Source organism: Daphnia carinata, chromosome 10, assembly GCF_022539665.2.
Source record: "Daphnia carinata strain CSIRO-1 chromosome 10, CSIRO_AGI_Dcar_HiC_V3, whole genome shotgun sequence".
In the NCBI taxonomy this organism is placed as follows: Eukaryota; Metazoa; Arthropoda; class Branchiopoda; order Diplostraca; family Daphniidae; genus Daphnia; species Daphnia carinata.
The window spans coordinates 2779423-2803744 of NC_081340.1; the positions used below are offsets into that span (position 1 = coordinate 2779423).

General features: G+C 40.3%; 3 protein-coding genes across 4 annotated transcripts; all 3 read left to right on the top strand.

The window, feature by feature from the left end:
- The first annotated feature begins 268 nt into the window (after positions 1-268).
- LOC130699255 (dnaJ homolog subfamily A member 1-like) lies at positions 269-2222 on the top strand. Of its 2 annotated transcripts, XM_057521585.2 has the most exons (8): positions 269-392; positions 450-600; positions 683-821; positions 882-1031; positions 1092-1276; positions 1341-1495; positions 1571-1855; positions 1947-2222. In XM_057521585.2, the coding sequence occupies exons 2-8, from the start codon at positions 469-471 to the stop codon at positions 2101-2103; spliced, it is 1203 nt and encodes a 400-aa protein (XP_057377568.1). In that variant the 5' UTR covers positions 269-392; positions 450-468; the 3' UTR covers positions 2104-2222. The 2 variants fall into 2 exon arrangements, with proteins under 2 accessions (XP_057377568.1, XP_059353191.1); XM_059497208.1 differs by lacking the exon at positions 269-392 and having other exon boundaries at positions 412-600.
- Positions 2223-8190: 5968 nt separating this feature from the next.
- LOC130699368 (speckle-type POZ protein-like) lies at positions 8191-18802 on the top strand. Its single transcript, XM_057521722.2, has 9 exons — positions 8191-8865; positions 10454-10847; positions 14264-14385; positions 14759-14910; positions 15042-15169; positions 15277-15432; positions 15508-15597; positions 15669-15922; positions 16043-18802. The coding sequence occupies exons 1-9, from the start codon at positions 8852-8854 to the stop codon at positions 16185-16187; spliced, it is 1455 nt and encodes a 484-aa protein (XP_057377705.1). The 5' UTR covers positions 8191-8851; the 3' UTR covers positions 16188-18802.
- A 709-nt stretch (positions 18803-19511) lies between these two features.
- On the top strand, positions 19512-22402 carry LOC130699378 (protein krasavietz-like). The gene is made up of 11 exons (XM_057521733.2): positions 19512-19660; positions 19884-19955; positions 20011-20187; positions 20248-20348; positions 20451-20633; positions 20888-21009; positions 21064-21166; positions 21237-21377; positions 21476-21695; positions 21766-21888; positions 22003-22402. The coding sequence occupies exons 2-11, from the start codon at positions 19895-19897 to the stop codon at positions 22026-22028; spliced, it is 1257 nt and encodes a 418-aa protein (XP_057377716.1). The 5' UTR covers positions 19512-19660; positions 19884-19894; the 3' UTR covers positions 22029-22402.
- The last annotated feature ends 1920 nt before the right edge of the window (positions 22403-24322 follow it).

The window sequence follows — 24322 nt, forward strand, 5'->3', positions numbered from 1 at the left end:
AACCCGGTAGAGCCAATCGGAACCGATTCGGGACGACGGAAGGGGGAACCGGGTGACAACGGAATGACCCGCACTTTTTCACTGTCTTAGCGTCATATTATTAAAAGAATTCAAGCAATTTGATAGGTGACAATAATAATTGCGCTTAATTGGCTGTTGCGCGTTTCAATACACGTTCATAATCGCAACTTTACATATGACATTAGTGTTTTTATTTTTTGTAGGTAGGGGGGAAATCTCTCAATTTGACAACTTAGGTACACGTTCTCGTACATTCTATTCTGCTTGTTTGGAACCTTCTCGAACCTGATTTCCATTGTAAAGATGTACTGAGCTTGACGTCTAGTTTTCAGTTTTGATAGTGACGTTCTGTTGTTTAGTCGTCTCAGGCGGTTAGTTTTATTCACATCGTTTGCTAGCCGTAGAACTAAGACTTTTTGGGAACATAGTAAATTTCAGGAAACAAAAATGGTAAAGGAAATGAAGTTTTACGATTTGTTGGGGGTTAAGCCCAACTGCACGAATGATGAATTAAAAAAAGCGTACAGAAAATTGGCACTAAAATATCATCCGGACAAAAATCCAAATGAGGGTGAAAAAGTAACAGCTTATAATTCAAGAAAAGTTTTATCTGCTATTTGTTCCCTAATGCAAATTATTCATTTTGTAAATCTTTGTTTAGTTTAAACTCATCTCACAAGCATATGAAGTTTTGTCTACACCAGAGAAACGAAAAATTTATGACGAGGGAGGAGAACAAGCACTGAAGGAAGGCTCAAGTGGTGGGCCTGGTGGATTCTCTTCTCCCATGGACATTTTCGGTATTTTTATTCTTCTTTTAAAAGATGATCATTAACTAATAACTGTACTTCAATGGTCAGACATGTTTTTTGGCGGTGGTGGTCGCAGCCGAAAGGAGAGGAAAGGAAAGGATGTTGTTCACCAGATGGGGGTAACTCTAGAGGAACTGTATAATGGATCTGTTCGCAAACTTGCTCTTCAGAAAAATGTTATTTGTGATGGGTGTGAAGGTAAACAAATTTGTACGCTGGCAAGTGTTCAAGCTTTTTAACAGCTAAGTTGCTCTCCAGGTCTAGGAGGCAAGAAAGGAGCTGTAGAGCGGTGTCCTAACTGTAGAGGCAGTGGGATGCAAGTGAGGATTCAACAAATTGGTCCTGGTATGGTACAACAAATACAGTCAGTGTGTGGTGAATGCCAAGGGCAAGGTGAAAGAATTAATGCAAAAGACCGCTGTAAGGTCTGCTTAGGGAAAAAGGTATAGCATATATTATTTTAAGAATATTTAATGTAAATAACTAATCAATGCTTTTGTTATTCAGGTTGTCAGAGAGAGAAAAGTTTTAGAAGTCCATGTTGATAAAGGCATGGTGGATGGACAAAAGATCACATTTAGCGGTGAAGGTGATCAAGAGCCAGGGCTTGAAGCGGGGGACATTATTATTGTATTAGACGAAAAAGAGCACCCGGTTTTCAAGTAAATAACACACTGGTCTGCTTTATTGCGAAATAACCAAGCACTGTTCCTTTTGGTTCTGTTGCGTCTTTTTAGGCGATCCGGCGATAACTTAGTTATGCGAATGGAACTATCTCTTGTAGAGGCACTGTGTGGTTTTCAGAGATCAATTCATACGCTGGACGACCGTGATCTGGTTATTTCAGCACTCCCAGGACAAGTTTTCAAACAAGGAGATTTGAAATGTATTCTTAATGAAGGAATGCCACACTACCGAAATCCCTTCGAAAAAGGACGTCTCATTGTACAGTTTTCTGTCGAGTTTCCTCGACAGCTGCCTCTAGAAGTTATACCTAAATTGGAAAGTCTTCTTCCACCAAAGTAAGTTCATTTGTTATCTGCAACTAAAATGCGGCACTTCTAAATTCGAATGAAATCATAACTGATGACATATCTTGTTGAAAAAACATAGGCCAGAGGTGATAATCTCTGATCAAGCAGAAGAGGCTGTATTGATGGACTTCAACCCGGAAGTTGAGACTCGCCGTCAGCGAGATCAGCGTGAAGCTTATTACGAAGATGACGACAATCCGCAGGGACCGCGGGGCGTGCAGTGCGCAACTCAATAGATGACCAATTCTCAACCATACCCTCCGTCACGCTTAGTATTTGATTGGTTTCGCACCTCTGTATGAATATCGATGTTCATTTATCAGCTTTCAGCCAGTTAAAGTTGTTCATATTTCTCGGTCATTTGAATAAATTTGTGATCCCACGACAAATCCAGAAAGGAAAGGAACGCTTTCGTCGCAAGACGCATCTCGGGACTGCATTTCTGACAAACAAGGATTGGCCTTTGTGTCCTAGCCTGAAATTTTCTGTTCGGCGACAAAGTTTTTGGTGGCTCATTACTTATCGGGTACTGTACAATAGCCGATTTTAAGTAGATTATTTTGTCAACATATTGCAAGGAATTAAAGCGAATCGTCACTAGGTTGGCGTTTCGAAGCTACTACAGTAAACAGTGTCAGATGGGAAACGTTAAGTGTAATAAATCCTGTCAAATTTCTAGAACTTGAATTTCAAGAGAAAAGGAAATGATTGTAGATTCTAGGTGTTGTTCTTAACCAACTGGCAGCCTCCGGTTAACGAAAAAGGAGTTTAAAAAATATGCGATTCCTCGCTATTTCTTATGGATAAACTAAGTGTAAAACATAATGTGGATTGTCTCAACGCGACAGTAATTATACCCAGGGTAACCAATGAATATGTACCACATTCAAACAAAAAATCGTCGTTCTAAAAACGAAAAAATTTAGATGAGTGTTCAAATATCTTTCGTTGGTCTCATAACACCTGGAATCCCAAAGTGAACATACTGTTACGAGTAGGTGAAATTTATGCCAGTATCTCGTTCACGTTTCAATCAGACTCGTCACTGATTTGGCAAAAACTGTAAGAAAAGCGAACTCCATTCTTTTGCAAAACAAAAAAGATTGCCTGCATCGCGACCCGTATGTTTGGCCAGTTCAGAACCTGCGCTTTTACGTAAGCGTTTCCGTTATCTCCCCCCATGAAGATAGAAAACATGGAACAGCTCGGAACGCACCTGATATCTGCAAAACAAAGAAGCACACACCGATAATGTGAAACAGCTGTCAAGTTTTTACTATTTTCCGGATTGAAAAGAGATAGGAAATTGTAAACTGTGGGCGAAATCAGCAGCGAATTGGTCGGATGGAAGTTCGACCTTTGAATAGTTCAAAAATATTTACTGCGAGTCAATGAATGTACACATTATCTCTGTTCGGCCTTCACCCAGTCTTACAGGAATGGGAAATTTTGGGGTGTTTTGAGCCATATGTCGAAAACAAGGTCACGTTCCATGAAACAATTCGCATCATATCAAGCAAGAAGAAAGCAGTGATCTTGTATGCGGCTTTATTTTATTTTTTAAGCAAAGTGTAGGCAAGGCCTCCTTCCATTGCAAAGTGGGCTGCTTCTTTGGAACACAAGGTCTTTAAGAAGTTTATGACTCTTGGTCTCCCACATGCTTTTTGGAGACTGCATTTCGGCCTCACGTCTCGCAACCTATATTGCAAGGGTAGACAGAGAAGAGAAACGTGGCAATACACGCACGACCCAAACTGTTTAAGCATTATGACACATCGTATTTTGGCCAGCGATGACATAAGATGGCCGCGTGAAATGAGTCGTTTGTATGGAATCTGTTGGTATCTTTGAGGACGAGTGCCGTTTTGCAACGATTAATTGATGATGTCATGTACCGATGGTTTTCTAAACGAGCTCGTTCATCATGGGATCGTGATTTGCGCATTTATAGCGCTTTTTCACTGTTTAACAAATTCCTGTTTCCGCATCTACAATCATCACGTTTGCTTTGAAATTTCACCCTTCACAAATTTAGGGCAGTTGTAACGGTATGGATAAGTTGTGAAAAAAAATGTGTTGTTCTGATTTCATTTGTCGTAAGAATAAAGCCGTATTATGTCATACGTCTAACGAGAAGGATAAAGAAATCGCGATGGAAATGGAGAGCTTCATGGTGTGTTTGGTAAGCATATCTGTATGGCCCACATCCGAGTCAACTTCACATGTCTAGCCCTGTGTTGTCCTCGTCCCAGAACTCGCCATAAAATTGAAACATAACGTTGAACCTTACGTACCTGCATGTAGGCCAATTTTCTAAATTCCAATGCTACACTGGTGGACATGATTGTATAGAGACCAATTTGGTTACTACTTATACTTTGTAGTTGATGCGTAGTATAGTTCAGTTCTTCTCTATTCTAATGACGAAGCCAAAAGCAGCACAATACAGTAAGCGCTTACGTTGGAGGAGTGTGGGCGCAGCGGAAAAGAGAAAAGTCTGACCCACTTTCACCCATCGACCCTGGTCTCTACATTTCAGTCTATGGGTAGGAAAGATCTAGTCAAGGCGAGGCTACGTGTACTGTACACTGTTGTATGGGGACCGGTCGAATGCGACGTTCTTCATTCCAACTAAACTGGGGCTCGACAGCGTTCGCTGCTGGGTCTGGTCGAAAGCCAACCCTTCCCATGCACCCAATGACCAAGTGTAACGAAATCGTTCATTTGCTGCCTGCCTGTGACATGCATCCACAATCTACAAGGTTTCTAGTTTTAAAATCAAACCAATTTCGTGGCAGTCATTCCTGTTCGTTCTCATCGCAGGCTCACAATCCTACAGTTGGATTTCCCATTTCGAATTATGGCCTCACATAAATCAAAAAAAGTATAACATCATGTCAGTCCATGTCTCTCATCTGTTTTGCCTGTTAATCATATGCCTTCTTTGCTGAAGTCAATTTACGATTTGAACATTATCCTTTGGGCTGACACTCGTTTCACTCGTCGTCGGGCCTAATAAATTGTAGAGTCTGACAAAGATTTGTGCGGCGTGCGGGATATTTAGAAAACTTGATTCATCAAGAAGGGGGAAAGAATGTAAGGTAGCCATCCGTGACTATCGCAGTCAAATAGAAAGAAAATGGGAGAGAGAGAGAGAAACTTGAGAGGAAAGATGTTCTATTTACCTAAGAAGTCGCACCGGATACTACGTCAACAGGCTTCTTTCGTGGGTCACGAAAAGTTCTACTTTTCCTTCAGACAGCATCTAATTCATGGCCTTTGTTCTTTGTCTACTCCAAGTGTTTCGAATCATGTAAAAATACCGGTTAATCCAAACACCCTACGCTCATTTTCCACAATGCATGATGTGGTACGAAATAGGGTTTCCATTTCTTATTTTTCTCCACCAAAATAAACAATTTGGGTTAGAAACAATCGGTAACAAGTAGGCAAATACGTAGGCTATCCTAATTCTAGGCAGGGGTGTATCCTTCGATGCTGCTTTGTGCCTTACAAGCCTTTTCGCAGAACAGTCGATGACGAGAAAGTATGTCCAGTAAGATCGAAAAACACAGAGTATTTTTTTGTTCGTATGTATATATTTATTTTTTTCATTTCGAATTTGCATTTGGCTATCCCACTTTCACTCGTCACATTCATTATTTTTGAGGCCGTGTTCTATTAGCGTTGGGTTCCCTCTCGCTTGTTTTCGCAGCAGTGCAGTACTCGTTCAGGCAACAATGTGAAACGATGTAGACGGTTGCCAGGTGAGCGACGATCGCATTTTATTGGTAATTAACACCGTCTTTGTGTGGCCAATCATAAAACTGCACAGCAGCTATCGCGTGTTTTATGGGAGTTGGAAGGAAACTGCTACTGCTGACTTTCCAGTGCTGATTAACGACCTCAATACACACGAGATTTATAGAGAATATAAATGGCGGTATACCTGTTTAGTTGTAATGATTTCGGATTTGGTACGTAAGTCTTAGATTTCATTTCATTCGGTTGAGCAATGTCACGACCACGAAATGAAGTAGAGGTTACAGATTTCGAGTCTTTCGAAAAATGACCATGTTCAAAGGCTGTTGCTAACCTACAAGGCTACGGCATTACATAAAACTGGTGAACTTTTTTTTTTCTTTTTCGAGTGGCTATATTGAATCAGGGACACATCTCGGATTAGATTTCCTTCACTACATAAAACCAAAACGACGGAATCTATGTCGCGCCCAACTTTCTACTTCTTCCTTGGTTGCTCACTGTCTACGTTTGGATGCCACCAATCGAGGGGAAATGGGGAAAGTTTTCAATTCAATTAGGTCTACACAAGTTTAACCTATTCAAAGACTGATTTTACCCAACCGAAAAATGGATCTTTTACTTATTTTTATTTTACCATTCTTTGCCACCCTAATTATGTTTGGCTATCGCCCAACACTTTCAACACTTGAAATCTGACTGTATTGTAGTCTGCTTTTAAAGAAAAAAACCTTAAGAAAAACAGTGCTAACGTACAAGTGCATAAATTTACAGTAAAGGACGGGCATTGTGGTTTTTTCTTGGCGGTTTGCGATCGAGTGATGCGAGACTCAATCGAGCTGATGAGGACGATGACGGCTTACAACGATAAATGTAGGCCATGTTCTGGGTCACATAAGACCATAACAAGATAAAGCAGAAGTAATTGCCTGTCATTTTAGTCTGCAGTTCGTTGGTCGGTTTAGCTTTCCTTTGTCTATTTACTGGATAAGTCGAGCGTAACGTTCGTCCCCACTCTTCGATTACGGATTCCACTGATTGCGTACGAGATTTCGAATAGAATGTGACATTCTCCCATCCTGGAAAGTGAGCAAACTCTTTCAGACATTGAATGCGGTTCGGGTGCAACACGTTCACTGTTTTAGTAGGTTAAATGAAACATATCGCTCACAAATTCTTGGGCTCGACGTTTACAAAAAAGACCATTAGCCACACAGACATGAGAAACATTTTACTTGCGTCATAAACAGGTTCTCTAACAAGGAAAAAAAAATAAATAACAAACCGAGAAATTGCTCAAGGGTTAATCGTGATAATGATTTCGTTTACTGACTGCACAATGGCTTTAATTGCCATAATGTTCAACGTGTAGGATTTCCCGGCATACGATCAGCTGGTTTTCTTTCGCATTGTAGTCAAGGTAAATAGTTTACAGCGTGAATACATTAAGTAATGCCTGGAATGAAAACTCTTGGTATTTTACAATCAAATAAAAATGGTTGGCAATTCAAACGTTGGGTTATTAGCGATTGCTGTCAGTCTGAAGAACTGTGTTGCTCTACATAACAGAGAAAGAGAGAGAGACAGGGAAAGAGAGAGAGAGAGACAGAGAGAAACTGGATAATAATGAAGTGGGTAACCGTTTCGAAGCGTTCTTGACTTGGGCTATCTGATGAGACTCTTGAAATAAACTTGGGGGCCAGCGAAAAAAAAAATGGTCTTGGATTAGATCCTCTAACGCAACCCAGTTTTGTTTGACCCTTATTTCGGTGGAGTTGCACTAGTGTAAAGAAAGAAAGGAAAAGAAAGACACAGAGAGAGAGTAGAGCACCCTTACAGTCGGTAGAAATTTTAACTCTAGGCCCTCCCCTTCTCTCTCTCTCTCGCCCGCCATCACCTAATCCGTCCTCTTTCCAATGGTTTCGTTTACCGTCCGCACACACGAGCTAATGACCTCGTTTCTCTTATTCTAGGGCTGCGCACGCTACGTCATGGGTTCTCCTTTCTCAAGTATCCCTATTCCCTTTAGTAGTTCCCATACTCTGATCAGACGTAGCAACCACGTATAATCCAGACATTTTTACTCCCTTCATACCTAATAAGTTTGGTTGACATTCCAACATTTCTCGAATGCTTTTTCACCTTCAATTGCTTCCGTTAAAACACAATGTATTGATTCTGAACAGTGGACTCGATCAGTTGAAATTGACTCGATCTTTCTTGGCTTAGGTGGTGAGTTTTCAAAAATGACACAAAAATCAAATGATTTCTAACAGAGAAATTTGTTCCGATTTCCCCGTGGTGGTTAAAAAGAAATAACTGAAAAAAAAAAGAAAACAAAAAAAAAGAAAAAGAGCTCACGTCTAGAAGAGAAAGTGAGGCCAGGGAGGGTTGTGTGTAGGGTTTATGCGTTTGGAGGCGCTTTAGTAGATGGCAGCAGCGTAGGTCGGCCTCCTTCCCCACCTCCTTTTCCCCGTTTGGCCTCTATCGTGCACGCTATCTTTCGAGGTTTGCTACTTCGAGCCTTTTCAGTCGTCAGTCTGTCGTTGTATGTGGTAGTTCGGACATCGAGCTGTGAATGACTCAAACGTCGTCTATTACGCGCACAGCAGTACGGCATCGTGTCATGTTTTTATTGCCCTTGTCTGCTGCAATGATTTGATTCGCATTTCTCCAAAGAAGAAAACATACCAGAAATTGATGTGCATCGTCTTTGTTTGCGTGGCATCGATGTGATTCAAGTGCATCGTAATATAACATAGAAATTGTCGTGGAAAATCCGAAATGTGTCATTGAGTGTATGTGCTCTGTAGAAAACAAAAGATCAGCTTTTCGTTAGTCTATTGAACAACGAACCAAGGTCGTTCCTTTTTTCGTTGTATTTTTTTCCCTTTTTTTATTTTGCAAATCACTGTTTTGAAGTGAAAATCGATCGCCCCACCATTAGCAGACGCCGCTCTCCTTTTGGCTCGCTCGTCCACACACATTTTTTTTTCGTCGACGTCTTTGTGTTTGTTAGTTGTTTCCCTCGCTCGTTGGAATCGGTTCGTCTGCACCCTAGTTGTCACCTGTGTGTTTCGTGTATTGATTCAAGAAAAGAAAGAAATAACATCGAGAATTTCCAAAGCTGTAACCCAACCGGCATTGAAAATTCCTTCCAAGGCGGACTCGGGACTGCTGCAGTTGTTAAGATCCGAAAGGATTTCAAAACTGGCCAATAACATGGCTTCGGCAAGGTAAAAAAGAATATTCTACTCTTTCTTTTCAGTCGAATTTCTTGTTTGGTGTGTCCAAGTTTCGATTATTTCATTTCATTTTTGGCTATCGCGTGTTCTAGCACGTATTGTTTGCTACCCAAAATGTAGTAGGTCTAGTGTACAAGGTTGCTGACTTGGATAAGCTTTTCCGTTGGCCTTGAAAAAAGGAAAAACTATTGACGTCAACTCGACTCTTTTTTTTTTTTCTTTATCTCGGGAACACGATTGTACGGCACCTTGAAAGCGAGATCGAAGGCTCGTCTTCGCCAGGGTCATTTCCATGGCGAAAGAATAGAAATTCAATCGCCAAATACCTACGACGGCTACATGAGAGCTAGTCATTTCCTCGTTTTGCCTTCGCAACAATGCATTACATGCCAATCGAATAACTGGAGATATTGATTCGTTTAAGAAAAAACGGAAGGGGCTATTTCCATCGTGTTGTTGTCATTAGCGTTTGAGTATTTATTTAGAAATAGAAGGCAGTTGTGAGCGGGCTTTGAAGAAAGACCTTCACACCGACGCCCTGCCAAGTTTATGCGTCGCTTTCGGCGCCACACTTGGCGTCAAGCTTAAACCAGTTGCGAATAGATGTCTTCTATTTTGACGACAGTTTATTGTGTTTGGTTTTTGCTTGCTTTGGATTTTCAGAAATGTTGCATCCATTTTTTTTTTATTGATTACTTGTAGGATGCCATTTTTAAATTCTAGCAGAGGTTATTGTTGAATGTCGTTGCACTGCAACAGTAAATAGGAAGTCGTTGTATGGGGTAGGGTAGCGACGGCGTCAAACAGACGACGGCGTCGACGACGATGACGACCTTGAAAGCTGTTCTCTCTGGTTGGGAAGAGTTTTTTTTTTTTGGCCGTCGACAGGTCGGTGGCCTTCAATTGGCCGCCATCTGTAGGGAGGTTTTATTTTTTTTTTTCAGCTGAAAATGCCTCGGGTCTTTGTGATAGTTTAAAATAAATTAATGGGACGTAGATAGAGGCGCACACATGTGTTTGCCTACCAAACAGTGCAGCAAGACATTTGATTGACCACCATTGAAATGGTTGACCCCAAAGTATAGAAGAAAAGATGGGTGGTAGAGAATGAGGTCGAGGTCATGTTTTAAAAAAAGAGGTGGTGGCATCGTTTTTCTTCCCTTCCCGTTTGAGTAGATTGTTGATATTTTTGGTGGGGGGGAGGAGGTGGGTGGAAGCATTTAAAAAAAAAGGAAATTAAAAAAAGAAGAAGAGAAAAAAAAAAGGATGTGTTTCACTTCCAAGGTAATTGCAGAGTGGCATCAAGGCACGCTCACGTTGTGTGGGTAGCCAAGTCCAGGAGAATCAAATAAACAAGCGCGCCGGAGGTCAATTCAAGGCCATTACAGATGGCCTTTGCCGATCGTTATTTAGACGTGTGTGTATTCCGTCTCAGCCATTGCGACTTGTTGATAATCGAGATGAGCAAGCAAAAGAAGCTTGTCATTGTTGTTGTTGAAAAATTGCCAATCGAAAATTTGGTCTTAATGTTTTTATTTTCCAAAATTGTTATGTTTTTCTATTGAAACTGTAATTGCAGGGCCGCGGTGCTGAGCGAATGCACTCAGACTCAGCGAGGAACGAGTGCCAGCCCAAATGGATCGAGTGGGTCTGGGAGTAGCAGCAGCAGCAGTAGCAGCAGCAGCGGGATCGGCAATAGTGCCAGCAGCAGCACATCCGGCAACACGACGACATCGTCTAGTAGCTCGAGCAGCAGCAGCAGCAGTAGTAACAACAATAACAACAACAATAATAACAACACCACCTCTAGCAGCACCAGCAGTACCAGCGGAGGAGGTGGAGGAGGCATCGGCCTTGTCGGCGGCAGCGGCTCTAGCAGCAGTGCCACCAGCAATATGGCCATTTCCAGGGTGCCCAGTCCTCCGCCCCCGGAAGCATCCACACCCGTTGCGGAAAACTGGTGTTACACTCAAGTAATTTTTTTTTTTTTTTCTCTTCTTTGCCCTTCCCTTAATATTGCGAATGAGAGAAAACAAATTAAAAAGATGTCAGTCTTTGCGTAAAAGGGGAGAGGGAAAGGCACTACCAACCCCAAAAAGGTGGATGATAATGCGTACGTGGTAGTTGAGGGTCCATATGTATGACCATGTGGTAACTTTTGAAAATGTTGGGTGAAAAACAAAAATGTATATATACTATTGAGGTCATGTGGGTGGGTCGCCTTGAAGTGAAGGAAGAAGGAAAAACATTGGTCATGGTAATGAGCGAAATCGATACAGTTACGCCAAACGATGAAACCGTTGACTATCTCTCGAATCAGAACACAAGTTATTACTTAAAAAAAATAATCATAATGATGAAGCGTATGTAAGTGAATGGCGCAATAGAAATGCGTTCGGACGCTGGGGGTGTACGCGTGTTGGATCACCTCTGCGGCCTCTTTAATCGAGGTCGGCCATTCGTTTTTAGACTTCCCCCCTCCGTTTCTCTTTCTCTGCCGCTCTCTTCATAACAGTGCAATGTAGAACAAGGCCAAAGCTCTTCCTCCCTTGCGTCCCCCTATTCTTTTTCCTTTTTCTCTCTCTCTCTATCTTTTTGTTTCCTATTTTATCTGTAGTCCGCACAGAGTTTCGGTTCTGGCGTACCCTCCATTCTCCGTATGTTTGTGCCGCAGTCTCTTGTTCGCAATTCACGTGTTTACGTTAATCGTCCCAAGGAGTGTCCATATTTTCTGTTCCAGGTGTTTGGCGCGATAAGCTAATCGACACTCGCACAGAAAAAAGAGACGCGTCGTTGAAAAAAGAAATCCCGTTTTCATTTTTGTCTTATTGACGCAAATAGACGTCGATCTAATGTTTCTCTATTTCTCTTGTTCGTCGCGTGAATATGAGAAGCAAACGCCGCGCGTATAGGGAGGGAGCATATCGTTTGCCTGATGACCTCTTTTACTCGAAAAAAGCAGCACAAGCTGAGTAGGTCATGTTCTCATCTAAGCCAGACAAACTCTCTAATGCACACACTCCCACCCACTTTCACCCTCCTAGTTTTCTCCTACCTAATCATCCATACTAAGGTGCAAAGGTATCTCGGCATTTGCGATGTGGACTCGATTTCAAATCATCTTCATCACTCTCCTGATTATGAAAGCTTTTTTTTTTTTCAGAAAATGTTTAGATTTTTTAAATGCCGGTGACGAGATTTCTTATCGTTGGACACAAGTGAGGAAACACCGTTGCCTGAGCAACGGCTGGAATGAGTAAGACCTTGAGCCGCTAGCGTCGGCGTCACATGTTTGTCCCCTCCTTTAGACACTTTTCTCTTTTTCGAATTTTGTTCCAGGCTCTCGATATACAACACCCGGCCGGCGTCCCACTTTCCTTTTTGTTTTTTTTTCACCCTTCATGATTTTTTTTTTTGCGCCATTCGAATCTGAAATGGTTGCCAGAAATGTTGTGAGCAGCCAACTTTTGATGCTCAACATATGCAAATAGCGAGGAAATTCCTGACATGCCTCCCAGTTGTGGTCGAATAAAGATCGAGAGTAAAATTAACTTTGTAGCTATTGACAGCTGGACTGCCGGTGCATTGATTTCAAGGCAACCATTCTGCTGCCCCCCCCCCCCTCCTTTTTTTTTTGTTCTTTCCCTCCCTCCACTTCCGTCGACCTAGTTTTTCTTTTCTCTTAGAATGCGTTGCCATGGTAACGACGATGGTTGTTTGTTATGCTGCGCCCCACTGCTCTGCGTTTTTTGGAACCGGGGTGGAATGGGGGCACACGAGGAGCGTATGAGATGATTGTCTAATTGCAAATGAGAAAAAAAGGTTTCATTTGATGAGCATCTGCCCACTGTTTTTGTTTTTATCGCCGTCGTTTGAAATGTGGATGAAAACTGTACCTCGTTTATGCGCGTTTCGTTGCGCTCGGAAGGATCGGAAGCTGGTCGGAGATTCAGGTCGAAATACCAGCAATGCCGTCTTTCGTGGACAACGAAAACATTTTGCGATGGAATACCAGATATTTTACATCGTCATCTTCTTTGTCCTGTGTAAAAATATTTTTCGAGTTCATCCACATTGAAAAAAAAAAGATTCTTTCGCGTGGGAGAGTTTGTTCCCTTTTATACTTGGGAAAGAAAAAAAAAATCTTCATGTTCTCACAAGTTCGTTGACCCTGCAAAAGGGACTTGAGGGTGGAGGGTACAATGAACTGTCCGTTAAACCAGCACGAGCAAAATAAGAAGAAAAAAAAAGGACAAGTATTGCAAAGGCGGTACGGCGATTCAACGTAATGGAATTCCAACTGCGTTCCCAATTCACACACATCCGGCGAGGTAAAATCATGAAAGTTTCTTCTTTCTTCCATTTTCCCCAATAATCCAAAAATGGGAACAAGAAAGTTCTTTTTTTTTCTTCTTGTGTAGAAAGACCGTTCGTTAATAGAGACGAGGCCAAAAGAAAAATGCCTTTCCCTTGTTACAAGGGGGAAAGATTGGCCTCGTCCTCATGTTGAAAAACATATCACTTTTGCCTCGAAATTATGACTGACAATCTTTTTTTTTTCTTTCGCTATGATAATATCTGTGATTTAATATTCTGTGGTGGCAAAAAGATGATAATAAGAGCGGAGAGAGAGAGGCAAAAAATGGGGGGGTGTGTGCGATGCCACTGAAATGAGCGATTGACCTCAAATGTTTGTCGTTGGAAGATGTTTTCTATATCGTGACCAAACTGGTACAGTGGAGCGCCGAGTCCTCTTTCGAAAATGGAAAGACAGACAGAGAGAGAGAAGCCTATCCTACTTTTAGATACATGTCCTCGCGTATTAAGAATAAAGACGGGGGGACTGAACAAAAATTGGCTCAGTCCAATCGGAGGGGAAAGCCGCCCTGAAACGTGTCGACCCAAAGGGGGAGTTCAGATGTACATGACTAATGAGAGAGGCTTCGAACACGTTTATGCCAATGAAATAGACGTAGGAAAAAAAAATAAAATAAAATGCGAACAGTAGAGAACGCTGCTGCGGAATTGGGGTCAGCCACACACAACACGCACATAAAGTCTACGTTGCCTTGACAGCCCCCCGAAATGCTGACCCTCCGAGCTCTCGCTCTCTCTCCCTTCTCCCATATCGCCCTACTCTCATTTCTCCTACCTACTCCCCTACACTTTTCACCAGCCTCCTCCTTCATTTACCTTGTTTGTTTTTTTTTCGTTCGTTTTAATGTACCCTTTTCGGTTTTCTGAACCGTGCTTTTCGCCATTTTTTTTTTGTTCCGTCTGGAATTCCATGAGGGAGAACGAATAGACTCCCCCTTCGAAATTGCCTTTAAAAATCCTGCCGACAGAAATTTTTTTTTTTTTATTAATTTGTTTTGGTTTGTTTTATCAGGTGAAAGTCATACGATTCAGCTATATGTGGACAATCAATAATTTCAGTTTCTGTCGAGAAGAAATGGGAGAAGTTCTCAAATCATCGACTTTCTCTGCCGGGGCAAATGATAAGCTCAAGTGGTGAGTTGCCCGCTTTTACTTAATTAGACACACGAGCAATTGTTGCCGATGAACGGAAACGGGGAGCCCCGCTCTTTTGTTTTGTTTTTTTACACGAGCCCTAGCAAAGGGAGAGAGGGCGGTCGTAGCCCAAAACTTGAATTATAAAAAGAAGAAAAGTTTACGCTGGACGCCTAAGTAGGTCGTGGGCACCGACCGACTTTCGGATTGGAAAAGCGTCGTCGTTATGGTTTCCGTCCGATCCATTCTAATGATAAAAAATAATAGAGGGGGGATTTGTGTTATCAACGTTTCGAAAGAAAAACAAAAAAAAAAAAAATGTATTGCATGTTTGACGTCTATTTGATGGTGTGTTCTTTTTCTTTTTTTGCAGGTGTTTAAGAGTCAACCCGAAAGGTCTCGACGAGGAGAGCAAGGATTACCTATCGCTCTATTTACTGTTGGTCTCGTGCAATAAATCTGAAGTCCGCGCTAAATTCAAATTCTCCATCCTAAATGCCAAACGAGAAGAAACGAAAGCTATGGGTAATTTATTGTTTCTTCCCGAAATAATGATGTTGATCTCGTTTCTTTTTCTATTAAGTTTTTCTTTTTTTGTCCACTGGAATTCGCACGTAAACAGTCTTTGTTTCCTTTGTCTTATGTCTCTTTGACAGAGAGCCAAAGGGCTTATAGATTCGTTCAAGGCAAGGATTGGGGATTCAAAAAGTTTATTCGACGAGATTTTCTTCTTGACGAAGCCAATGGTCTTTTACCCGACGATAAACTTACACTCTTCTGCGAAGTACGTTGCAATATTTTGAATATTTACCTTGACATAAAGTCTCTCTTTTTAAACTCTGTCCTTGGATTCGTTTTATTATAATTATTTTTTTTTTTTCAAAAATAAAGGTGAGCGTAGTGGCAGACAGTGTCAACGTTTCAGGCCAATCCAACGCTATCCAGTTTAAAGTGCCGGAATGTCGCCTTGCTGACGATTTAGGTCTCTTGTTTGAAAATCAGCGCTTCAGTGATGTAACCTTGTGCGTCAATGGACGTGACTTTCAGGTAAACAGAAAGCTCGTTTCGACAGCAACGTTTTATGACCGATTGTGCTCAATGGGTTGCTTTTGGTTCGCACAGGCTCATAAGGCGATTTTGGCAGCGCGGAGTCCAGTGTTTGCCGCCATGTTTGAGCACGAAATGGAAGAACGGAAGCACAATCGCGTCGAGGTGAGTTATTTCTTTTTTTATTAAATAAATTTTCGAAATCGTTTCTAAATGATTTTGTTCAATGAATTTAGATTTCTGACGTGGATCACGAAGTCTTTCGGGAAATGCTTCGTTTCATCTACACGGGCAAAGCAGCCAACCTGGAACGGATGGCTGACGATTTGCTGGCTGCCGCTGATAAGTACGCCCTAGAACGGTTGAAAGTGATGTGCGAGGAAGCCTTGTGTACCAACTTGTCAACAGAGAACTCTGCAGAAGTTCTGATTCTAGCCGATCTCCACTCTGCCGATCAACTGAAAGCTCAAGCCATCGACTTCATCAACACGTATGTTGCTTTCGCTCTTAGCTTTTGATTAGATTTTCTTTTCTCTTATTTTGTTTTCGATGACAATGTCGGAATCAAATTGTTCGAAAAATGATCCTTAATTCATGACCTTTGTTTTAGACATGCAACAGATGTGATGGAGACAGCTGGGTGGAAGTCAATGATACGGTCTCATCCTCATCTCTTGGCCGAAGCCTTTCGAGTCTTGGCTACCCAACAGATCCCCCCGATAGGTCCACCACGGAAGCGCATTAAGCAAAATTGAAGCCGAGAAAAAGCTTCGTTTTTGTAGATCCCGCGCGCCCCGTCCTTCACTCAACCATCACTACCATGGTCCACAATCCCTGAAGTCGTACGTCTGCGTCCCGCCCCCTCGCCCAGCCAACTATACGTATCTTCTTTTGCTGTTGCACATACACACACACACACACACACGCAAGTTTATGATGAGCTTACGAGATAATTATCCGTTGATAGCTTAGCCGATAGACAGCAAAACCTCGTAAACAAAAATTCAAAAAAAAAAAAAATTAAATAACACAAGTCTCTTTAGTTTGTCAATATGTTGGAAAGGTAAGGGGGCTTTGCAGATCTCGTCGTGTTACTGTATTGAGCGCCAAACCCCGCCGCCCTCCCTCTCACAAATGCTCCAACTGTGCCTTCCATATGGTATCAGCCACTTAGGCAAACGTTTGGAATCCGCATATTGTCAAGTTCTTTTTGTTTTGTTTGCCCACCTCAGATAGATTCCTCCATTTTTTTAACAATTCAGAGCTCGTCCTTCCTAACCATCGTCAAAAGTCTTTGAGTTGAATTTTCTATCGCAGTCGGGTGGCTTCCCCCCTCTCAACGTCAAATTGCATTTAGATGTGGGATTCGTGTTAGACGAACGGTGAAAAAACAAAAACACACACAAAAAAAAGAAACATTCAAACAAACAAAAAAAAAGGCTGGGCAATGCTTTTTTCGCGAACACATTGGCGCTATGTTCCTAAGCGTTTAAGTACGGCCAAAAAAAAACGACAGGTTGGCTTCAAATAGCCAGTCTTCACGTCGTCTGCTAATATATACACATCCATATATATATATGAATAGAGATGTATACGCTTATCGTGTTTGCGATGCCCGCCTCCCTGAAAGGTTGGGGTCGTTGTGAACGGTATGCAAAGTATATGTCTATGTTTTTATATGTATATTGACATGTACGTATTTGTATTCGTCAATGTGTGACGCATACCTGCCCATGATCTCTTCGCAAGTGAAGAATGGTACATTTTTATTTTTGAAGTTTCGTCCCTGAAAGGCGATCCTTTTTTTGGTTTCTTTTTTCTTTTTTTTTTTTTTTTTTTGTAGTTTCCGGTGATGTTTCATGATATCAAGTCTAGTAAGTGCCACATAAAGCATCCAATTGTCATTCATTCTCGGAAAGCACTTTTATCTCGAGGAATATAGGCATATTTCAGCTGTTGGGCACTTTCCACCATTTATTTTGTTATTATTATTATTCTTTTTTTTTTTTTTTATTGTAAGACGAGATACTATAATCGACTGTCGACAGATCCTGGCCGAGATTTCGAAACGAAAAAAGCCAGTGATTAAGAGATGCGCCGATTTATTATTATTTCTGTGTGTTGGGAGGAAACGATCATAGCCGAGTTCTGTACAAGAAGGTGTCACCATCGTCATTCTCTGCTCGAATAAGAACGTGAGCGGGATCTTTGCTGTGATACGCATCGTTGTCCAGTAACTGTTAAAACGCCAATTGGAAAAAAGATTTGAAAAAGAGAGGAAAAAAAAAAATCTTTTGTTTTGTTTTCATGTTTTTTTTTTTGCCAGCTTGAATTGTCATCAGTATTCTTTTTCATGAGTGGAAGACTTTTGAATTTCGTGTTTCAATGTCACCTTTTTCTATTATTGTATAACAAAGTAATGAGCAGTAAGAACGATGGGCGATTTTTCAGTTACCGGTATAATGTTCATTCGTAGTTGCCAATCCAGATGGCAGAAATTGATCTTTGCGTTACGTTCTTATTCTGAGCTACAAGGCGAATAACATTTTTGGAAATTTTCGTTGAAATTTTGCGTGAAAAAAAAAGAAAAGCTTTCTAATAGCACCTTGCTGTTCTTTTGTTCTTTATGATTTAATTTTTTAAAGAATTCCCACCAATTTTTTTGCCATTTTTGAAAAGCGTGCCCAAGGGCGTATGGATCCTGAAAAATGATGAAATGTACAAAACAAATGCCCTTCTTCGCTATATTTGTCACCAGCGGAGCAAACGATACCTCAATAATATACTAGATAGTTGATCATTTTGTTCCGATAATTGTTCAATGAAGCAACCACTTCACGCAAACTCGCCTGGAGTTTAGTTTCGAGCTATGTTTCGTTGAAAAGTAGTTCACAAATTCCAGGAAAAGGCCGGAAAAAAATTGTATCGATACTTCCGCACCGATTGGCAACAATGACGTAGTTTTGGACCTGGCCTCTACATGAAACAGCGGCTAGCCAAAACGTAACAAATGAAATTTCATTCGCTATGTTTTTAGGTTTAAACATTTTCTGACAAAATTTGGAAGAGAAAAAGTAAATAAATAAAAGAAAAAAAAGAAGGAAGGAAAAGATTGGCTTTCTGTCTAAAAATGAGATTTGTTGTGAATGGTCCTGTCAAATGCATTTATCGACAAATCCCATAGGTATGGCTGAACGCTTAGCTGTTTTTGTTGTATTGTTCAGCGCAAAAAGCTTCGTACTAAATGACGATTGCCCATCCTACTTCGCGCCCCCGTGTTCCATTGTAAATTTACCGTTATCTGTTGTAGGTTTCCCAATTTGCTTCCACATGTTTGATTGAACTCAATACATATTTCACACACTCAGAATCTACAATTATTTCATACTATGAATAGATAATCTTCGGCCAGGGTTCCAATTATTACAACTTCCTTTGAATAGACGATTTTCTTCAACGCAAAATACGTCTACATGGACCGGCTGAAAAAGGAAAATTATTATAGCAATTAATTGACCGTTATGTACTTTATAAGCTACGGAGAAATGGTAAAACAATACTTTGATTAGAAGACTTACTACGCTTGATCGCTAGAGAAGAAATAGGCAAAATAATTTCGGAAGTTTTGTAATCGGGAAAAATCTCTTTGATCACCCCGATGACCTTGTAGCCTTTCAGTTGTAGAACCGATCACCTACAGGAAGAGATCTAAGCGATTAACGGAATGTGCAAAATTATCAAAAAACTTCATTTTTGCTGTACAAATCAAATGTATTCAATATTTATGCTGTTTCTATTTATTGCGTTTTTTTTGTACAAAGACTGTTAAATTAAACCTATCAGTTGGTGAAAAATCCATCACATAAATTACTGGTAATTCAAGAATCACTTTGTTTCATTCAAAACGCTAAAGTTAATACGAAAAATTTGATAACTTTAAAATAAAAAAATGTACATTGTTTATACTAATAGTTTTCATTACGTTATTGAATTTACACAACAATTAAACGCGATTGCAACAAATAAAAAGATCGGATTACGAAACTATTGGATCATTTGGAAGTAGTGGCGATAATCGATCAAGTGAAATATGTGGCAACGGCGTCTCAATTTCAATCGCCATTTCCCGTTTCGCCTTCACAATCCCAATTAGCCCCGACCAAATTCGGCCGCACGTTGTTCCGTGACGCTTTGTACGTCATTAATTTACCTCCAGTCGGCGTTCCAAGTATGTAACTTCGTTAAATTTAGTTTTCTTAAGGTTTTCTACTTCATAGTGGGCTTATAAAATGTTATTTTGTAATTCATGTTGATTAAGTATTCACTGTCGACATGTTCTGCACTCCAGACTACTTTTCGTTTTTGATGGTCTTTTAGTACGGAATTTCATGACGTCAATGTTGAAGTAGTACGCGTGGACGATTGAACTAAACGTTGTCTTTTTTTTACAGTTGCTTGTTGCATGAGTCAGAAGACAGAAAAACCCACACTCTCAGGCCAGCGCATCAAGACTCGAAAAAGGGGTAAAATGGCTTTTCTTTTCACTTTGGCCTGTGTAACTGTTATTTCCCTTCTCAGATGAAAAGGAGAAATATGATCCTGTTGGATTTCGAGATAGTGTCCTTGCAGGATTTTCTGAAGCTGGGGATGATCTGGAATCCATCTACAAATTCTTGGATGCAGCTGGATCCAAGCTAGATTATAGGCGTTATGGAGAAGCTCTGTTTGACATTCTTATAGCAGGAGGCTTGCTGGGTAAGTAAAGTTACTCCTGTGCAATCATATTTTCAAATCATTTGTTTTTTTAAATTTTAGCTCCTGGTGGGACCCTTGTTCAGGATGGGAAATCATGTCGCACTGAAACTTGTCTATTTGGCGGGGATGATTCCATGGAACATGTCAAAGGATGGGAACAGGTCAGTTATAAAGCATATAGTTATTTACTTCCCCTCATCAGTGTGTGTCTAGGTTTTTGTTCTATTACCTTGAAATTCATTATAAACACCTTTTTTTTACAGGTTTTTACCAAGTTAATGCGCCGCTACAAGTATTTAGAAAAACTGTTGGAGGAAGAGATGAAGAAAGTGTTGGTGTACATAAAAGGATTTAATGATTCAGAGCGTGTTAAGCTTGCAAGAATGACTGCTCTTTGGATCTCGAATGGCTCAGTCCCTCCAGCTGTTCTTAATTCCCTCATAAATGTAAGCTTAATTTTCTATTCAAGGGAGAAACCTTTTGTATTGGTAATAAGGATAGGTTAAAGGATTTAATACTTGCATGCACTTCCATGTTCATTAATGATACCTAATGCTAGAAAACTTCCATTATGTTGACAAACTCCATGCCTATCATTTCACACTACTATAAAGCTTTTACTAGATTTGCTTACCAAAATGTAATTCCCGTTTGCAATATGCAGCAAAGTTCTAATGCCGCTTTTGGAAAAATATTTCAGGAGCATCTGGTCAAGGATGGATTAGCTCTTGATTTTCTGTTAAATGTTTTTGTCACCTGGAAGCAAGAAAAAGGAGCTAGCAGTCTCACTACAGCTCTGAGAAAAGCTGGCATTGATTCTAGGTGAGAAATTTCAAAATTTTTAAATTGAACGAAGATTAAATTTGCTTATTCCAGCTTACCGGAGTTTTTTCCACCAAATAAACGAACGGAAGAAAATTTCAAGCTTGTTTTTGAAGAAAATGGTCTCATGGAAGTGCTTCGCTTCCAAAAAGCTCAGGTGGGTTTCACTTTGGCGGAATAATCTCATGTTTTTGTTATCCTGATTAAATTTGATCTTCTGTTTTAAGGCCAATCAAGGAAACAAAAAAGATTTGCAAAAACAGTTGGAAGAAGATATTAGTGAGAATAAGCCGGTGAAAGACATTATTTCTTCAGTCAAGGATGCTGTCGTCAAGTTTCATTTGCAGGAACATGAAGTTATTACTTCAGTAAGATTTTATCTTGAGCATGGTTTTCAATCAAAATCGGCTCTGTTAAAGATGATTTTGTAATTTAATTATGGGGCTTATAATTATTTTTGTTATAGTTGTGGAATACAGTAATGGGAGCTGTTGAATGGAACAAAAAGGAAGAGTTGGTGGCTGAACAAGCGTTGAAACATTTGCGCCAATATGCTCCCCTCTTTTCTTCCTTTACGCAAACTAGCCGATCTGAGCTTGCTCTGATTGTGCGCGTTCAGGAATTTTGCTATGAAAATATGAATTTCATGAAGGTCTTCCAAAAAATTGTTCTACTATTTTACAAAAGTATGGATTGGTTTGGAACTAGAGCACAGACACAATTCTTATTCTTATCTAAATATGTTTTTTTTTATAGCCGATGTATTGTCCGAAGACACCATTATTAAATGGTACAAAGAAGCACATTCAGTGAAAGGCAAATCCGTCTTCTTGGAGCAGATGAGTAAATTCATTGAATGGCTACAAAACGCCGAAGAAGGTAATTCATTGCGCCCTGCAAAGTTGAATCTTGCGCAATTTCCCTGCCCTTCCTCTATTTTAAACATCGATCGCCTTGACTTTTGAAGTAATTATACAATTATTTTTTATTTAGAATCTGAATCTGCTGGTGATGACTGAGCTACAATACTGAAGAAATGGCGTTAGATGCATTGCTGTTTTCTAGGGATGAATTGCTCTTGGCACACTCACTGTACTTCACATTTCCTTCTCTTGAACAATCTTTCGGAATATTTTCCTTTTCTCTGAACGTTCCGTTCTTTACTTTATATCTTCAAGTAAAGGCATGAAATGATTAGCTTCAAACAGTAAAATTCAATTGAGAACGCATCCTTTTTATTTTATTTTTAATTGTGCAACCCGTAACCTTGTTCAAATTTTTTGGGATTTCGCTGACGTCTTCTGAACGCACGAGTTCCATAGTTGATTGCTTTACTTATCAGTTTGGGTGTGTGGGATTTTCATGAGACAATACAACAAGTTTCACGATAAAACATTTTATTTTCAATCAATTTTATTTTTCTGGAGTTAATGGGTTTCTTTTTGTTTTTAAGCACGTTTATTTTTCAAACTTTTAGAACAGGCTGAAATGCGAAAAACAGGAAACATTTTCTGAGATAGACGTACGAAAATTGTGAAGTTTTTAGTCCAGTTAAGCAGGCCGGGACGAGTGCAATTCGAGGCATATGTAAACGAAGTTGCTCTTGTCTAGGCCTTCATAATGCTGACTTGCATCAATGGGAGTTCAAAACATTTTATTAAACTGAATTAAAAGGTAAGACAACAAAGAGTCCGTTGAAGCATGATATTAAAAGACAGGCCGGGACGAGTGCAATATTTCTGCCTCGTTCATTCTTGGCAATCAGTCGAAAAATTGACACCCATCAAAGCCTGCCATTTAAATCAATTCGAAATGCATCAGAGAGTCGTCGAGTAGAAAACCGAAACCATCCGTTAGATTTTGTAGCGGGAGAGGAGGAAAAACAAGATTGATGGTGCGGTAGCTTCAAGTCAAATGGTGTGTCACATTTGCCGAAGAATATTTGCCTAGGGGAACTATGCATATCCAGGCTTTGTATTGCTATGGAAATCCATAGACGATTGTGAACACTTATTGACCCTATAGGAAAGATGCGGTACCCAATTCTTCGACAGCGTTTCAATAGACAGGACAAGAAGGTTCAGGAGGATGTTGGGGGATTTGAATGAGTGGTACACAATGCAGCCTCTTTTCAACGGCGGTCCAGAACTCCTAAGGAAATAACAAAACACTCGTAGAGAAAAATAAAAAATAGAAAGGAGGGGAAAAGAGTGCGCTCCCAATATGTGTTCCGCATGAATAGATTTCCGTTACAAGCTTCTTATTTTTCTGGTCTATTCTACACTCATAGACCATGTTTGGCTTCATCTAATTTTGTCCCAATCCAGCAGCCTCACTACGTTCATTGCTTTCGTTCTACCCTCCGTTCCCTTCCCTATCGTGTTAGTTTCTTTTCACCGTCCCCCTGTCTTGTTATTCTTTTGTTATTGTCAATGCAAGACGGTTCCATCGCTTCCCCTTTTATTTTCTTGAATGAAACCGATTTTTTTTTGTTTGTCCCTTTCACAATCTGTTGCCCTACTAAAAATGCATTGACGAGGAGTGGAAACTAGCGATGAAACCAAAATCTTTTCCCATACTAGTAAGAGTAAATAACAGTTGGTAATTTAAAACCCATGGAGCAAATTTAACACAAAAATAATAAATAAATAAATAAACTAACACAACTGTAAGGAAACTAGCTAAAAATATGATTACCTTTCAAGAGGTTTCTGCGCATCGTAAGTACCAAATAGAATCCACGAAATGCCTGACACTAAAACTAATAATAATAACAATAATAATAATAATAAACAACTGAAATTATTTTAAGGAAATAGTATGTTAGTCAAGCGCAGAATAGATTCACTTAGCGCACCACGTGGATGAACAAGCAGTTGAAATTCCCTGTGGAGCAACTTCGGAGTTCCTCTTCTTTATGTGCACAATCTTCGACTACAATTTTTTCTGGTGACCATCGCAAGTAAATACAGTTTCCGAGAGAGTGATGGGCCACTTTTCACCGGGCTTGACGCCGAATGTCGTTTTTTTCTTTACTGAAGGATTGAGGGAGTGCTAGGGAGACTATCCGTCAGCTGCGGCAATTCGAGTTGGGAGGTGTTTTATACCGGCTTATAACCCTGTAGCGCTTGCAGCTGTTCGTCGTTACACCTAAGGCTATGATTTAGTTCTTTATGAACAAAACTAGTACAAAAAAAAAAAAAAAAAAAAAAACATGTCAACGTCGGAAGTGAAGTATAACAATGGAATCGAGTGTAATGTTTCAATGGTGGTTGATTGTTTCAAATGTCAAAACGAGAAATTTTTAGCATTT

Coding starts and splice junctions, on each gene's coding strand:
- LOC130699255 (XM_057521585.2), top strand. CDS start 469: ATGGTAAAGGAAATGAAGTTTTACGATTTGTTGGGGGTTAAGCCCAAC. Junction 822..881: donor TTCTCCCATGGACATTTTCG/GTATTTTTATTC, acceptor TTCAATGGTCAG/ACATGTTTTTTGGCGGTGGT. Junction 1,496..1,570: donor AAAGAGCACCCGGTTTTCAA/GTAAATAACACA, acceptor GCGTCTTTTTAG/GCGATCCGGCGATAACTTAG.
- LOC130699378 (XM_057521733.2), top strand. CDS start 19,895: ATGAGTCAGAAGACAGAAAAACCCACACTCTCAGGCCAGCGCATCAAG. Junction 20,188..20,247: donor TATAGCAGGAGGCTTGCTGG/GTAAGTAAAGTT, acceptor TTTAAATTTTAG/CTCCTGGTGGGACCCTTGTT. Junction 21,378..21,475: donor AACATGAAGTTATTACTTCA/GTAAGATTTTAT, acceptor TTTTTGTTATAG/TTGTGGAATACAGTAATGGG.
- LOC130699368 (XM_057521722.2), top strand. Junction 10,848..14,263: donor AAAACTGGTGTTACACTCAA/GTAATTTTTTTT, acceptor TTGTTTTATCAG/GTGAAAGTCATACGATTCAG. Junction 14,386..14,758: donor GCAAATGATAAGCTCAAGTG/GTGAGTTGCCCG, acceptor CTTTTTTTGCAG/GTGTTTAAGAGTCAACCCGA.